Raw genomic sequence first — 17302 nt, forward strand, 5'->3', positions numbered from 1 at the left:
GGGTTGTAATGGTATGTACAGGAAGAAGGGTCCCTCGGAGAGTGTGGGGGTGTCTCTAGTTGGGTGGTGGGGCTCTGAGCCTGCACACTAGCTTGCCCCTCTACATGGCTATGAGCTGTGTGTTGGAGCATTTTATTAGCCTTTCCCTTATAGGGTCCTAAATTTAGTGATGGAAAGGACCCCACCCTCCTTACTTTTACAGATGAGCCTATCGAAGTTAAAAATACTACATTTAAATGGCTACACAGGTGGCAGAGTTGGGATTGGATCCTAGGTCCTCTGACTCCAAAGCCACTGTTCTCTCCACTAACACTCTGGGCAAAGAAACCTCTTTCAGCCTCAGTTTTCTCATCTGAAAAATGGGGGTAATAATAGTATCACGAGGATCAAATGACATAAAAGTGCCTTGCAAATCTATAAAGCAGTTAGGTTGGGCAGTGGATAGACTGCTGGGACTGCAGTCAAGAAGCCCTGAGTTCAAATCCAACCTCTGACACTTACTAGTGGTGTGACCCTAGGCTAGTCACATAACCTCTGCCTGCCTCAACTGCCAAAGGGGAATAACGGCACCTATATAACTCCCGGGGCTGTTGTGAGGCTGAAATAAAATCCCCGTAAAGCGCATAGCGCAGCTCCTGACATGCAGTCGGCCCTAGAGCCAACAGCATTATTCTGTTAGCTATTATAGGCTAGGATCAGCACTTACTGCACAGGAGTGCATCTTTCAGACTGCATGAGCGACCTTGCAGGCCCAGAGCGTGAGGGAGCGTGACTGACCAGCAGGCAGAGTGAGTCCCTGCGCTGAGTGGCCATAGGGGTCCGTGTGTGTGCCCGTGTTCCGAGATGTGCCGGGCGTCTCTCGAGTGGCTGGGTGCTACCCGCATCCCTGAGGGTGACTGCCTCACACAGGAGGCCGCGCGCGTCTGCACGGTGTGTGGGGGGCTGGAGTCTGAGCCTGTGCATCCCCGATTGCATGGAGGAGAAGGGTGCTCCTGCGTGCGTGGGGGTCCGCGCACGTGGCCATCTGTGAGCGGCCGTGGGCGGCTCTGAGCGATCGAGTTTAGTATCTGCATTTCCAACTGTGCGTTGGCAGCTTGGCAGCGAGCGTTCGCACGGGGAGGCTGGGAGTCGGGGTGTGCGTGGGTGTCCCCAGCCCGCATGTGACCCCCATCTCCGAGGGCGTGCCTGGAGGAGGAGGAGGCGCAGCGGGCTGTGTGTGGGCCCGGGTGGAGTGATGGACGTGCGGGGGCAGGTGTGCACCGACCCCGGGGCGGAGGGCAAGCACGGGCATCTCGGGGCCTGCCCGTCCGGGGCCGAGGCTGTGCCTGCCAGCGTGCCTGCACGGCTTCTGGGGGGCGCCCCTCGAGGCCGGGGGCTGCCTTCTGCGCTTCTCTGCACCACGCCTGGCACTCACCAGGGCCTCAATCGGCGGCCCCACGGACCAGAGCGCCGCGCGGCAGGGCGCTAAGGGGGTGGGCTGGGGAAGCTTGAATTCCGCCCGCAGGACCGTGCGGCGCATGCGTGGCTTCCCACTTCTGGGTCTGAGGCCGGGGCGTGAATGTGGCGGGCGTGTCGGTGCCTGCCTGCGGGGCGGGGCGACTCCCGGCGCATGCGTGCTCCGGCACCTCTGGCTTTCCGTCGGCAGGGGGTGCGTGGGTGCGGTGGCCGCCCGGCCGGACCGAGGTCCTCCTTTCGATCTCTCGGTGGCTCTCTCTCAGCCCTCCTCAGGTTACCGCGGCTCCGCGCCTCGTCCCAGTCTACGTCTTCGTCCTCCTCCCAAGACTCTCGCCTCACTGAGGCGTGTGCGCGTGCGCGCACTCCTCCCCTGCCCTCCCCGCGAGCTCCTCTCCCACGTGACTGCGAAGCCTCGGCCTCCCCTCCCCCTCCCCGGTCCTTCCGCATCGGCGCGCGCCCGCCGCAGGCCCCGCCCCTCGCCGCGCGCCCGCCCTCCGGCCCCCAGTCAGTCTGGCAGTCGGGCCGTCAGTCGGTCGGGGCAGCAGCTGCAGCGGGCGGCGGGCAGGAGGCAGCAGGCGGCAGCGCGCTCCGGGGGGCCCCCCGCACGCAGCTCCCGGCGGCTCGGTGGTGGGCGCCCCCTCCTCAGCTTGCTCGCCCTTCTCTTCCTCCTCCCTCTCCTCTCGGCCCGGGCGGCGGCGGCGGCGGCCATCATGGCGGCGGCGGCGGGAGGCGGCGGCGGCGGCGGCGGCGGCGGCGCGGGGCCCGAGATGGTCCGCGGGCAGGTGTTCGACGTGGGCCCGCGCTACACCAACCTCTCCTACATCGGCGAGGGCGCCTACGGCATGGTGTGGTGAGTGCCCGGGCGGGGGGGGGCCGGGGGGGGCCCCTCGCCTCGCCCCCCCCCCCCCCCCCCCCCGGGGGCCCCCCCCCGCCCGGGGGGGGGCCGTCCGCGCCCCCCCCCCCCCCGCGGGGGGTTGGGGGGGGGGGGGGGGGGGGGCCGGGCGTCCCCCCCCCCGCTGCCCGCTCACCCGGTGGGGGGGGGGGAGGGCGAGGATGGAGACACGATGTGAATTTGAATGGAAGCGTGGGGGGAGAGGGCAGCCGGGCTGCCCAAGATGGCTGGTTGGGGCCCGGCCTCTCCTCGGCTCCTGCCCCCCACCTGCGCCCCCGGGTCCGACGCGCCGCTCCGTAACAGCATCCAGTGCCGGCGCCGGGCGCCGCGGGCATCGCCCCCATTGCACAGATGAGGAAACGGAGGCCCGGAGCCGGCGTGCTGAAGGTCACGCAGCCCGGGCGGCGTCTGCCGGGCCCCGGGGGCCAGCGATCTTCCAGGAGTGCCCCCGGGAGGCAGGGGGCCCAGCTGCCCCTCAGGAGTTGTCCGGAGCCGAGCCTTGGGGACGCTGTGTCCGGGCACTTGCACACGGTTGTCTGAAGCCCTTCGCGGCACCCACAGTTCCGTGCCGTGGCGCTGACGGAGGCCACAGCCCTCGGGCATCCCCCCCCAGAGCCCCGCAGCCTCTCTTCCGGGTGCCATCACGGTCCCTTTGGGGCAGTTAGAATTGCCATGCCAAAGGATCCCAATTGTGATCATCAGGCTGCCATCCCACCTCACATCTCGGGCGGTGAGGCGGCTTTATTCATGGTTACCGGCGGACTCAGCTTAAAAGCTCCGCGGGTGACCCAGCGTTGGCCTCCTTTGGTAAATCACAAGCTTCTTAAGGGTGGCAACAGTTTCCCTTCTTTCCTCTTTGCATCGGCGCCTGTGAGCGCCGGCAGTCACGCACACAGTAGGGATCTGGCGAGCATAGCCTTTGGCCTCGCTTTTCAGGTTTATTTCTGCCTGTTTGAGCCTAGATGGTCCCTTTGGATTCACTCGAGTTTTTGTTGTCAACTTAGACTTGTTCCTGTGATGTCCTGATAAGTAGCGAGACCGCCCGGAGGCATCCAGTGAAGAGTCAAGACCAGAGAGCGACGTCTATTTTATTGAAGTGTATTTTTCAGTGATTCAAAAGGAAATTATTTGTATCTTCTTATTCTGGTGAAAAAAAATCTCAGTATTGTCTTCTTATTTAGAGTAGAATTCAGACTTTTAATAATACTCTTCTGAGCATTATGCCTCTGATTTACCATCTTTCTCCAAAGTGAGTGAGAACTCAGCCAGGGTGGGCCTTTATTGTTTGATCTTAAAATGAACCAAACATGATTAATCAATCTCTCCCCCTCCCCCTCTCTCCTCTCTCCCTGTCCCTTCCCCCTCCCTCCACCCTTTTCTCTCCCCCTCCCTCCTTCACTCCCTCCCTCCCTCCCTCCCTTTCTCCCTCTCGCCTTTGCTGTTTCTTTGCTTCCCAGCTAGCAGGCCTACTCCTGGTGGTTATTCTAGGTGCTTTTGGATTCTCCAAGATTCAGTTTGTCCGCTCTTTCCCACGGTGTCTTTTCTGTCCCTTCACGATACCCCATTTAAGGGTGCTTGATATACTGTGTTGTGACCCATTTTCTCTTTCCTTCTTTTTTACAAAAATGTCGCCCATATCCCTGCTACGGAGGCAGCAGAAGGCTGACCCCACAGGAATGGTTTTGTTTTGGGAACCAGTCTAACTTAGAACACTTAGTGATACGTGTCATTGTTATTGGACATGTGCAATTAGGCAGAAGTTATGAGCAGTGCTTAGAATTGCTTGGGGTTGCTTTATTTTTGGAAAGGAAATGCAGACTTTTGATAGTGATGCGCCATTCGGCATAGTTTCTCTAGTTCTACAATAGAAAATCCATCTTTGTGCTGTTGTGGAACGCCCAGTCCTTTGCTCTTCATTGTCAACACTAAGCATATGTAGATTTGAAAGTGGAAAGACTTGTCTGCTGTAGGAATCCAACAAAGTTTTGTTGATGCTTTACTAGTAAAGCTAGTTTTTCTCTTTCTTCTTGGAGTTTTCTGGAATTTATAATTTAGCACCACTACTGATAGTTTTCTGCAGTGCCATATAGAGTTTAATCTTGAACCCATATGTTGCTATTAAGGAGCCAGCATCCAGCTACCTATATAGCCACCAGGCTTCCCTGTGTTCCCCTCTCCTTCCACCTGAAAGACGTGTTGCCACTGCATACATTGAGTGTTCTCTGACCACAGGTGCCCCTAGTCAGTAGAAACCCTGTCTGGCACAAAGCTCTTTCCAGTATAATTGCTGTGCTGTTTCCGGGTGGTACGGGGTGGGGAGAGAACCTGGCAAACTTGGACTTTGGCACTTGGGCATTGAGGTAGGAGGAGGAACCATTTGGTGAAATGTGTGTGTGTACATATATACATACATACACACAGACGTACATATAAAATCTTGGACAGATCACAGGAACCTAGGGACCTTAAATGTCTTCCACTTTTGCCCACTCCCTTTCCAGGAATCCCTTCTCCAGAACCCCCTTCCTCCAGAACCCCCAGTCAGGTTGGGGTCTGTTTGAACGCCTGTGGTGGTGCATCCCTTGTCTCTGCATTCTGAACAGCTCCAGCTGAATCAAGGATTCCTAGTACATTAGACTAGGAAGTCATCTGAGCCAGCCTCCACCTGAAGGAGAAACTCAATTGATAACATCCTCTTGATTGTTTGAAAGCGCTTTTTTATACTGAGCAAGACTTTTTTCGGACAACTTACTTCATTCCCTTTGGTCCCCACTGAAGCTATGAGAATGGCTCGTGCCTGTGTAGTTGGAGACAGCGGGTCAGATACCCCTCTCTGGCTTTTAAAGCCCTGCTTCCCCCCCTCCAATCATCTTACAGCTCACTTCTCCATGAACTCTGTGATCTGGTGACCTTGGCCTCCTTGCTGGGGCTCAGACCAAACACTCAGGCCTCCCTTTCACTCCAGAACTCTGCCTCCTGGCTCCCTGGCTCCCATCCTGCCTTGTGTAAGGAGTCTTTCCCAGACCTCTTCATTCTCTCTCCCTCCTGAGATTTTCTCCAGTTTGTCTTGTCTAGACCTTGTTGGACTGTAGTTCTTTTTGTGTTGCCTCCCCCATGAGATTTTGAACTCCTTGAGGGCAGAGGCTGTTTTCTCTTTTTGTATCCCTGGGGCTCAGCTCAGTGTCTGGAACATGTTCAGTGTTTAGATGGGCAGAAATATTTGTTGATAGGACTTAAGGTAGCTCTTAAGGGATGGATGGGAAATGGAGGGGGCGAGAGGGAGGGAAGAAGAGATGCCTGAGGCTGTAAATCAAACATTTAGGGTTTGAGTGGCCCTAGGAGAAAGCAGTGGAGGGCCAGGAAGTTTCAGTAACTTGTTGGGCCTAGCTGGCCTCTGGCCCCTCCGGCTCTGCATCTGTCTTGCTGTGAGGGAGGTGTGGAGATGCTTTGTCCAGCCTTCTCCTTCACACTGAGCTTCTGGAGAGCCTTTCTTTGTGTCCCTGGCCCAGGGCCCTTAACAAAAGCTGATTGACTGATTAAATATTGCTGAACTTCTTTGCCTTCTACTCCTTCCCTTCTCTTCTCAAAAAGGCAAAAAACAACCAAAAACCCAACCACCACCACCACCACCGAAACTTGGAGAATAGGGAAAGTAACATTTAAGGGGTGAAAGATAGCATTCTCTCCTGCACGTTAGTCCTGGACATGACTATGACAGCTAAGTGACAAGGGTTTAGGGAAAGACAGGGAGGGTGCCATGGTCTAATGGGGCAGGAGGAGAGTTCATAGGAAGCTCCATCTAGAGCCAGATCTAGGGGCTCCCAGAGACCTCTGGGAAATATGTGTGTGAGGTAGGATGGGAAGCCTGGTCCTCTTTGACTCCAGAGCCTGCACTGTTGAGTTTTGAGGCTGGATCCATCTTCTCCCTCCAACTGTATTGTAAGGTCGAGGCCAGGGATCATACCACAGTATTGCACCCATAATGGATCAGTCAGCTTTTAGAAATAGTAGAAGGGGAGATCTGGACGGGGGCAGATGCGTAGGATTTGGAAATGTTAGGAGTCCGTGTTTCATTAGCCAAGCAGTGTTTATCAAGAAGGCCGCCAGCTCCTATGGAGGTAGCTTGATTGAAGCCTGGCTCTCTTACTGCCTCTGTGACCGTGGGGAGGTCGACTTATCTCTCCTCCTCTGCTTTCTTAGTGTGGGTCTCTAAAAAGTCCCTTCCAGCTGTAAGTCCTTTGACTCTAGGACTGATGGGAAAACATGGGCAGGATTTGCACAGGATGGAAGGCCAAAAGAGGCTTCCATCTCTGGGTTTGAATTGTTGGGAGTTTGTTGATCAAGAAATTTCTCTTGCGCATGTTAAAATTCAGGGTGTTCTCTATATACAGAGGACTAGATTTGGGGAAAGAGAGAGGCTAATGTGGAGTCTCTGGAGGAGGTCCGATGAGTTGGGCCTAGAAGAGTCAGCAGGGTTGGGGCAGGCAGAGGAGAGTGTTGGACTTTCTCAGTGATTAGGGTAATGACGGGCCAACACTGATGATGGGTGATGACATTGCCAGGAGACTGGTTTGACTGGAATGCTGGATGTATTTTGGGAAGTGTGGGAAATCAGCTGGAAGGGGTAGTGGGGCACCCAAAATTTGGGAAGCCTGTTTGGATCTGCATTGGGAGAGAGAAGCATGCTTCCCCTCCTCCCCCCAACCCAGGAATCTGGAAGGATTGACAGGAGGCGGGGCCTGGAGGGATGTGGGCCTGCCCAGGAGGCGCTGCTGAGGCTTTCCTCGTGGGATGGGCAGGGCTAGAGGAAGAGGGAGCTGGATCTGCCCAGTTCAGGGTGACTAGGACCTGGATTAGGGGAACGAAGGGGCGTGGGTGAACCTGAAAGACAAGATTTGGGGACAAAAGATCAGTGGCCTTCACGTGTGGCCTGGGGACCCCCAGTGCTTCCATGGATGTGGGCGGGAGGGCTAAGAAGGGAACAAGCATTGTTACAGCGCCTGCCGTGTACTAGGCACTGTGCCACGGGGTCATTTCTGATAGGGCATGTATCAGTAGATAAAACTCACATAAAGAAAAGATCTTGGGGAGGTCCTCAGTAACTTCTAAGAGTATGAAGAAAGTTTGAGAGTCACTGTTGTAGAGGATGGAAGTAGACTGAAGTGTAAGATTAAGATAAGTCCAGGCTTTAGGGGACTTGAGATACATCTGGATTTTATCTCTGTAGCATTGCTTAGTACCCCATTCTCTTTCCCACTCCTTGATTACAAGTCCTTATTTCCCCAGCACTGGCTATTGCTGTCGACTCCTGACAGGCCTCTCTGGGCATTACCCCTTCTGAGCAGTACTCGGTGCTGCCAGACCCTTTCAGTCCCTGTGCAGAGCTCTTCTGTGGCTCCCTATTGCCTGCCTGAATAAAGTCCAGGCTTCTTAGTTTGGCATTCAGAGCCTTCCATAAGCACGCTCTAAGAGCCGAGAGGGACCTCAGAAGTAATCTAACCCAGCCTTTGTAGACTCCCACTCATTTCTCTGACTGCTGTGGCCTTATACAGCCTCTGCTGGAAGATCTCCAGGGACGGGGAGCTCACTCCCGGAGTCCAGCTAGTCTAGGAAGGCTTTCTTTATGTTGATTGAGTTGGAATTGGCCTTTCTGCAGCTTCTGTGCTATTTCTCCTAATTCTACACCCATGACTGCCCTTCATGTATTTAAAGATCTTTGTCATGTTACTTCCACATGTCCTCTCTCTCTTCCCCCCCCATCCTCTCCTTCTTGCCCTCCACATCTTCCTTCTCTTTTTCTTTTTTCCCTTCGCCCTATCTTCTTCTCTCTCATAGCTGTTACTCTAATTGGTTTCTCACATTTCCTTCCTATCCCGACTCTCCCCTCATACTTTAAAGTTCAGCTCAGAAGCTCTTTGTCTTTCCTCATCTCTCAGTCCATCCATAGACCTCCCGAAGCATTTACTTATTGGCCTCTTATGGGGCTACTTGTCTGTACCTCTCCTTACTAGACTGTAAACTCCCTGAGGGAAGGGCCTGTCACTCACCTTTGTCAGTATTTGCCAAATTGAATTAAAGAATGACTGACAGAAATGGGCTGGTGGAATAATCAGGCTAGCTTTGCTTAGTTTGTGCTAGAGGGGAAGCCTTCTTGGAGATAGCAGCATGTACGTTCCCTTCAGTGTGCAGCCTAATGCTTTTCCATTGACTCTTAGTTTTAAGCCGGGTGAATTCTCCCCGATTTTCATCTCGTTCTTCCCTCTGACAAAGAGCAGAATGTTTTTTCAACTGTAATGACTGTCTAGAAGTCGTGTCTGGGCATTCTTATTTGAAGCCAACCTTGGAGTCGCTTTCTGTATCATGGCGGAAAAAGCACAGAACTTGGCTAGTGCTGAGATCTAGGTTCCGCTCCTGACACTGGCCCCATCTGTGTTGCTTTGAACCAAAGGCCCTGAAGAAAAATGATGCTGATGGCCTTGAGTTGTGTGGGCCACTTACAGCTGAAGCCTGGAGCTTGGGCTTCCACATTGGGGAAATGATTAAGTCCCAGATGGTTTGCAGATTAGATGGCACAGTATGTGTGAAAATGTATAATAGTATCTCTATTTCAAGTGGTGCTATTATTTATACCACCCTACCTTTCACTCTGTGGGCAGCTGGGTGGCTCAGTGGATAGAGAGTGCTGGTTCTGGAGTCAGGAAGACCAGACTTCAAATTCGACCTTACTAGCTGTGGATTGTGGTGCGGTGGCTTTTTTGGCGAGGGCTTGGACTAGATGGCTCCTGAGGTTGGAGATTCTGTGATAAAATTGGAGTTATGTAATACAGTTGTAAAGAGATCTTCATCCTAATCTGGTTTGCCTGACGTTCGGCTTTCCAGAAGAAACACAAAAAGAGGGGCGACAATGGTAACTCTCTCCCTAAACTTACTTTGAGCACTCGGGACCTGAGTTCAGATGTGGCCTCAGACACTTACTACTTAACTAGTCCCTTAACCTGTTTGCTTCAGTTTCCTCATCTGTAAAATGGGGGTAATAATATCACCTACCTCCCAGGGTTGTTGTGAAGATCCAATAAGGTAATAATTGTAAAACACTTAGCAAGTGCCCAGCACATAGTAGGTGATGTATAAATGTTAGCTCTTCTTATTGTTATGTTGCAAACTCAGACTTTGTATAAAGGCTCAGTAACGGGTGTGTGGCAAGTACTTTGTAGATACATCTTTGTTGGTTGACTGATACGCATAATACATTAGCCATTCTCAGGATTGTGCAAAAATTTGTTATTGAATTAGTATCATCAAAATTTTTGCTGTCTCAATGTTTTTGTTACTGGCCCTATTAAAAGAATTTTTAATTTGTTAGGTTAGCCCTTTATAGTTGTCTTTTCTCAGAAACTACTTGAAAGGAGGGGTGTATAGCATGTTGGTATTTGTAAGGCCTTTCAGAAAATGCCTTTCTTCCCCCCAAAGAATGATTGTCCAGGTGCCTGGGGGGCGAGGCAATAGCCAGAGTTGAGGTCAGATTCATGTCTGTTTTGAAAAGACTCATCTTCAGCTGAAGTCTCTTAATAGCATAGTGGAAATCTCTGGAAACTTCTCACTAGTGTGGTGAAGAGGACCTGCCACTGCCTCAAGCAGCTTGTAGTCAGGGCTCTCCGGGGAGAGGGGTGCCAGGAGTGCTTCAGAGACGGGAAAGAACATGAACATGGGTGACTGGTGAGCGGAGCTGGGATCTGAACCCAGAGATCTGGATTTCAAACCCAATCGGTGCATGTTCTGCTCCTCCACATGGCTCCTAAATATTGTAAGCACCGACCAGGCATGGGCGTTCTAGGAGTTAAGGGGAGAGAGTGCTGGGAAGATGAGAACAGAGTGGGAACTGAGGGATCACAACTCCTCAACTCTGACTTTTCCTCATCTCTGGTAGAAAAAACCAATCATCTTCTAGCTGGAGAGGGTGGGGCAGACATGGGAGGGACCTTTGGGGTCCAGATCTGGGGTTTAAGGACTCTTCCTGGGAGTTGGAGGAGGCCATTTCACCCAGTCCAGACTGCAGGAGTCCTCCCCGCTTCCTCTCTCAGACCACCTGTTTGGATCCCATTCACTGGTTTTGTTTTTTCCAGTGTGCTGGTGTGTAGTGATTAATTTGGGCCTTGGCACTTGGATTTCAATGCTGCCTCCCACCCAGTCATTTTTGGTTCTGTCTGGTCAAGAGATCTTTCTCCTTATCAGAGGAAACAGCCTTCTTGTCTCTGCCATCTGTGATTGTCCTGTCTGGGCTGAGATTGTGGCCATTCTTGGGTATTCTTCCTCCTGGAAGCTAAGAAAGCCCCGCCTCCGTTTATTGTCCTTAGGTTTGATCATGAACCTTAATTTTCTTTAAACTTTGTACTTCCTTCTGATGCTTTTGTTCCTGGACCGTGCTATTCTCTGGTCCTTTTATCTGTTGCCTCTCTTTACCTTTGTACTGAGTGTCTTTCAAAATGGTCTAACAAGTTTTCTCTCTCTCCACTACTGTCTTTTTTTTAGGGGGTAGGGAGGGGGTAAAGGGAGGCAGTCAGGATTAAGTGACTTGCCCAGGGTTACATAGCTAGTTTCTGAGGCTGGATTTGAACTCAGGTTCTCCTCACTCTAAACTGGGGCTCTATGCACTGCCCCCACTTCAGTCTATGTACACTAAGGGTTCTTAACCTCGGGATCCATGAGCTTGTGGGAATAGGGCTTGTTTGGTTTTGTTTTGTTTTTTACTGTTTTGTTAATGATTTGGATAGAAGTGGTTTCCTTTGTAATCCTCTTATTTTATGTGTTTATAAACATTCTGCGGAGTCTGTAGGCCAAGGGGACCATGATAGAAAAAAGGTGCCCCCTGCTTTCTGCAGCTAGTCATCAGGCACTTGAAAGCGCCTACTGTGCTCCATATTGGGAGCACAAAGACAAGACAGACCCTTCTCTTGGAGGGTATAGTCACAGATAGGTAACTGCAGGATAGATGCAAGATAACACACAGTGGTGAGTGTGTGTAAGAAAGCAACTTGGGGCATCAGGAAAAGCCTCTTGAAGAAGGAGGTGCCTGAGCCAAGTTTGGAGAGGTAGACGTTCCATGAAGGAGAAGGGAGAGTATGCTAGGCATGGGGGACTGAAAGCCTGTGCAAAGGCATGGAGGTGGGAGATGGAGTGTTCCATATGAGCAACAGGAAATGGGGCAGCCCTTTGTGAGCCCCAGAGGGCCAATGGTCTCTTGAGGACCTTTGTTCACAGTCATGGCACACACAGTTTAGTCCTCTCTCTTGTGTGATCCTGAATTGGAATCCTGATTCATTGGACCCCATGGCAGCTCAGAGAAAGCCCCATTGGTGTGGGGGCCCTGCAGCTCTGACTTGCCCAGTCTTTTTTCTGGTTTGCAAACAATGAGCTGCACCTTGAGAGTTCTTTTCAGAATCTTCCTTTTCCTCGCTCCGAGTGGTGTGGAGTGTACACAGTCCATTATGGATTGCATTCTGCTTTGGGAAGTGTTTGCAGTCTTCCATTTGAATTGTTTGGCATGTGTGGAGGTGAAGGTCCAGTGGGACACATGGGTGGGGGTATCCAGTGGGCAGGCGCTCACCTCTTCTTCATCAAAATGTTCTCTTTGTGTTCTTGGAAGTTCAGTCTTGAGAAGCCCTTGTGCTTCCTGTGCTGACTTTTCCTGTAACATCTGAGTGCTTAGAGTCCTGTCTACGCTTCAGCTAGTGAGCATTTACTAAGTCCTTGCTGCTGTGCCAGGATGGTGAGTGCAGAGATAAGGATGTGGCGGTCACTGGGGCGGAGAGGAGACACACGTATAAGTAGCTTCCAGAATAAATACCCTTATTTGGGAAGGTGGGGAGAGGCTCTAGCAGCTGGGAGTGGGGACCATGGAAGGCCTCTTGAAGGAAGGGGGCGGTGCTCCACCTGAACTTTGAAGGAGGCTAAGGCTTAATCTCAGACATAAGGTAAGAGGCGGGCACATTCTAGGCTTGGAGATGAGCATGGGATGCAGCGTTGTGTGAACATCGCCAAGTAGTCTTGGCTGACTGGACTGGAGCCTGCATAAAAGAGAATGGTGTGTGATCATCCTGTACAGGTCAGAGGGAGCCAGGGTGCGAAAGGTCTGGGAAGTCCAGCTGAAGTGTTTGTATTGGATTCCAGGAGCTCTAGTGATAGGGACTGGCCACAGCTGTGTGGAGAAGGGTTGGGGGAGACTGGGTGGAAGCAGTGGACCCATCTCAACGCTGTTGTGGTGGTCCTGCTGAGAGAGGTGCTGAGGGCCTGGTCTAGGGACGGACTGTGAGAGTAGAGATGCTGGGGATACAGCATTTCTATCACAAGCTTTAGCAGGGAGTGGTCCCTTTGCCTTTGAGGTTTTTTATCTCATTTTACCCCAACAACTAGCCCCTTCCTGTTGGATGCAAGCCCCCTTTGTTGATCCTTGTACCTTTTGGAGGATGATGATAAGGTGAGTCCAGAGCTATAAGAGACTCTGCTTTGGGCAGAGCGCCCTGGTCGTTCCCTCTCCTCTTACATCATTGAGAAGCAGCCATCCTGACCTCCCTCATCTCTCCTTCTCCATGCCTCCTCAGTGGACTCCTGCACTCTCACTCATCCTCTTTTAGTTCTGAAGGAAGAGTTGGCTTCTCTCCCTCCAAGGTTAATTCCTCTCCTGCTCTCAGTCTCATCTTTTCCAAGGAGCTTCTCCGGCCCACAGTTACACCCTCTAATCTTCATTCTCTCCCTGTCTCTTGTCTCCTTTCCTGTTGTATACAGATGTGCTAAGCAAGATCTCCCCATCCTAGAAAACCTTCCCTTGGTTCTGCTCTTCTCTCTCTGTGTCTCTGTCTCCCTGTCTCTCTCTCTCTCTCTCTCTCTCTCTCTCTCTCTCTCTCCCTCCTCCCTCTCCCTCCCCTCCTTTTCCCTGTCACCTGTTCTTTCTGCTTCTATGTCTTCACTACTCAGCCGTTTGCAGTCTGGCTTGTGATCCCTGGAAACTCGCCTCTACCTCGGTACCCAAAGTCTTTGGGTAAATTCAAAGCCCTTTTTCTTCTGGTCCTCATTCTGCCTGACCTCTCTGAAACTTCTGATACCTGTGACCTTTCCTTTCTCCTACATATCCTTTTTTTTGGTGGGGCCGTTGGGGTTAAGTGGCTTGCCCAGGGTCACAAAGCTAGTAAGTGTCAAGTGTCTGAGGCTACGTTTGAACTCAGGCCCCCCTGACTCCAGAGCCCATACTCCATTACACATTCTTTCCCCTTGGCTTCCATGACACTGTTCTCTTCTAGTTTTCCTATTTCATCGCTTATATCTGTCCTGGGAAATCTTTACTGTTTCTTTTGTTGTGACTTTTGGTAAGACTCAGCCTGTCTCTTAGCCTCTATTTACCCATCCTTGCTGGAGAAGATAATTCTTCTCCATTCCCCAAGGCACAGTGCCTAGCACATAATGATAGTTTAATACATGGTTGTTGGTTGATAGATGGGAGGGGAAGAGAATCAGATGTTTCCTGAGGTTTCGAGTCTGGGAGACTAGAAGAACGGTGGTATCACAGACAGAAATAGGATCCCCTGATTCTTGGTGCTGGAAAGAGGAGGCAGTTTGTGAGGGAGGCGATGAGTCAGTTTGGGGCATTAAAAGTTTTTTTTACTTTAACTCCCCTCCCCCCATTAGTAGAAATCTATTTTCCCTCTTTTTCCATCCCCTCTATTGAAAAAACAGAAAACAAAACCTTTGCAGTGTATGTGCATGCTCAATCAAAAATTCCTGTGTTGGCCATGTCCCAAAAGTTCATGCCTCAGTCCGTTCTCTACCGGGGCGGGGGGTGTGTGTGAGGGGGGACATGTTTCTTGATGGAATCGTGGTCGGTCCTTGTGTCTAGCAGATAGTGCATGTCTTTCAGAGTCATTTGTCTTTGTAATGTAGCTGCTGCAGCTGCTGCTGTCTGCATCGTTCTCCTGGTTCTGTTGAATCAGTTCATACAGGTCTTCCCAGGTTTCTTTGAGACTGTTCCTTTCATCATTTCTTATGGCCCAGTAGTATTTGGGTGCACATTGCTGAGTGTGCTGTGGTACAGTCTTATATGAAATTGTAAGCCCAGGTACCCGCCATAGGTACCAATTTAGGGATGAAGATGTAAGTGGTTGAGATTCCCCAGCTTTGTTGAGGGAAAGAATTTATAAGAATTTGCCTTTCTTAAACAATCTTTCTTTGAATCAGGATCATGAAGTATCTTAGGTTCATTCCCAACTGAAAACTGTAGCAATTTTGTTTTAAAAACTTGTAAAAAGTCACGCTTTATTTTCTATGTATCACCAGCAAGGACTTCATAAGGCGCCACTGAGGGGATTGGGTCAGAGTGCTGCTGACCTGCTGTGTGTCCCAAGGCTGGGCAAGTAAAGCCTGACCACAGTGTTCTGGGAATGTTCTTCCTATATAGCCTTCTGGAGCCGGAAGGGATGTTAGTAGTCCAGGAATCCAGCCTCCCACCCAGCGTGCTGGTAGCTTGTATAACCTCCCTGGCAGGTGGTCTTCCAGCCAAACTGGGTAGATTTCTGTGGGTAATTATGCCAAACTCAGAAAATGTTTACATAGAACATTCATTTGGGAGTTGAAGAAATGAAACCCTTGTGGGAGGTGACATTACAAATCTCCAAATGTGTTGATAGAGCTTCTTATCTCTGTTCTGAAGGATAGCGAGTTAAATCGCCAGGGCTGGGAGGCGCCTCCAAGTACCCTGAGTCAGCGCACACGTGTGTGGTGCTTGGAAGTTTTTGGTGTGCTTTTAAAAGTTTGATCTTAACTTGAGCCTGCAGCTCTGTGAGGTAGGTGCAGTTATTACCCCTGTTTACAGAGGGTCACAGGAGCAAATCTTTGTCAACACAAAGTGACTCGTCCTGGGCCCCACAGAGAGATCAGTGCCAACGGCCTCATTTGGCAGAGGGGGAGGAGGACCCGTGTAGCTTGCATGTAGTTTTAGAGAAGTGGGTCAGCCTCTGGTTGAGTAGGAATGTGATTGTATCCTATGTTATGTACCAGACCATGTACTAAGCACTAGGCACAGAGAAAGGCAGTGCAGCCTAGTCCCTGCTCTCAAGCAGCTTCCAGTCTAATGGGGGAGATGAAATGAGATGGCCACACAACTCTGTGCAGGACTGGGCAAGACTCCTCAGAGGGTGGCAAGGAAGCCAGGAAATGGAGACTGGGAGGGTGTGAGGGATGGGCCGGAGAAGTCATGTGAAATCAAGAGCTGGGGTGCTTTGTTTGAGACCCCTCCAGGAGGTCTGAGGGTGCAGAAGGGAATAGGGATATTCAGAACAAGACCCCAGTCATTGCAAAATGGCCTCTTTACTCTGACACTGATGAAGGTAGTAAACATGTTCTCATTTTACAGATGAGGAAACTGAGGCTCAGAGCCTTCAGGAGACTTGGATAAGGTCCCACGGCTGGTGTGGAAGTCCTTGTCGATCACCTCTCTCGTTCTGTGTGTAGTGCCGTGTGTCCTGCCTTTGTTGCTAGGTGCAACCATCTGTAGCCCAGGTCTGGGCTTCCCTTTAGCCCCTGCAGCTGACACCGCCCCACTGCGCGCTCTGACCACAGCTCGCTCTTGCTTGCGTTCTGACCTGGTTACTCAGCCAGGGGGAGCTGCCGGCCTGACGTAGTGTGGACTGGCCACTTCTGGCTTTCGGACCAGGCCCCTTGGTGGGTCTTCTTCCCCGGCCATCCTATCCCACCTTTCTTCATCATCTTTGCCAGTTGGCAGTGCAGGCTGCTTCCTCCTAACCACACGATGTTTCTCACAGAGTCTGTCTGCCCTGTCTAAGCCCCCAGAATTAATCAGTTTGAAGACTGAGGAATCGCATCACCCCGTGATTTTGGCTTGTGATTGCCGTGATTCTGTGACCCCGCCACTCCAGGAGCCGTCTACCATTTGTTATCTGAGGCACAGCTAGAAGGCACAGGGACAGGCTGGAGTCGGGAGACCTGAGGCAGATCCAACTTCAGACGATACTAGCTGCGTGACCTTGGGCGAGTCATTTATCCTCTGTTTCAATTTCTTCCATTGTATGGTGGGTTTAATAAAGTGGCTATAGTCCTAGACTCCTGGGTTTGTGATGATGATCGGGTGAAATGATAAATGCAAAGTGCTTTGCACGGCTCCCGGCTCTTGGCTGCTGCTGCTCATCTTGTCCTCATCATGGCCCTCAGAGGGACTCTGCAGGCTGGCTCCATCTCTTTCCATGTCAGCTCTGTGCCTGCCCCCTGCCTCGTCTTACATGAGTTTGTAGAAGACTTCAGCTTTCAGCCCGTTGCCAGTACTTAGTAACCTGGCACCATGAGGATGGGTTCTTCTGGGGTGAATGAGAACTTCTCCCATGATGCCTGGGAGGAAAGTGTCCTGTACGTGCTGAGGGGTGGGCAGAGGCTCTCCAGGGGGGCCCCGTCTCTTAAGAAGTGGTTAGATTTGGGTGGACTAGGAACGATGGGCTGGAGGCTACTGAGAGGCAAATTGAAAGTTCGTATGTGTCTTCGGAACAAATTTTTTAACATTCAGAGCATACAGAAATGGCGGGGTTGGTGTTGGAGCGGTCCCTGTAGGGCCTCAGACTGGGGCCAGGGAACTTGCTGGGTGCCTCGAATAGGGGATTCTTGTTCTCCTCAGGTTTGGCCACTGAGGTCCCCTCCAGTTCTGAGAGCCAGGAGCTAAGGGGTGCTCTCAGGGAGAGATGTGTTCTTCCTTGTTCTTGCAGTGATCTAGGAAGGGGCCAGCTCGTATGGAGCAGGCAATTCATGGGAAACAGAGAATGGTGGCTTTGAGAGTCCCCAGGGTCAGTGATCGGGGGGCTGCTTTTTTTCCCTTACAGATTAGGAGCTCTTTCTGTGTCCCCCACGAGTACCTTTCACACAGTAGCTCTTTTTTCTTCTCACCTACTCTATTAGCTACTATAT

At 51.6% G+C, this 17302-nt stretch overlaps 1 protein-coding gene across 1 annotated transcript in view; it reads left to right on the plus strand.

The window, feature by feature from the left end:
• The first annotated feature begins 2064 nt into the window (after nt 1-2064).
• Nucleotides 2065-17302, plus strand: part of MAPK1 (mitogen-activated protein kinase 1) — a 68015-nt gene continuing 52777 nt past the window's right edge. Inside the window, exon 1 of the mRNA XM_069100918.1 lies at nt 2065-2305. Coding sequence (XP_068957019.1) covers nt 2166-2305 — 140 coding nt within the window. The 5' untranslated portion in view covers nt 2065-2165. The remainder of the gene's footprint in view (nt 2306-17302) is intronic.

The sequence above is a fragment of the Petaurus breviceps genome, unplaced genomic scaffold, assembly GCF_028583685.1.
Source record: "Petaurus breviceps papuanus isolate PSGF00001 unplaced genomic scaffold, PetGlider_PUasm1.0 428, whole genome shotgun sequence".
NCBI classification, from domain to species: Eukaryota; Metazoa; Chordata; class Mammalia; order Diprotodontia; family Petauridae; genus Petaurus; species Petaurus breviceps.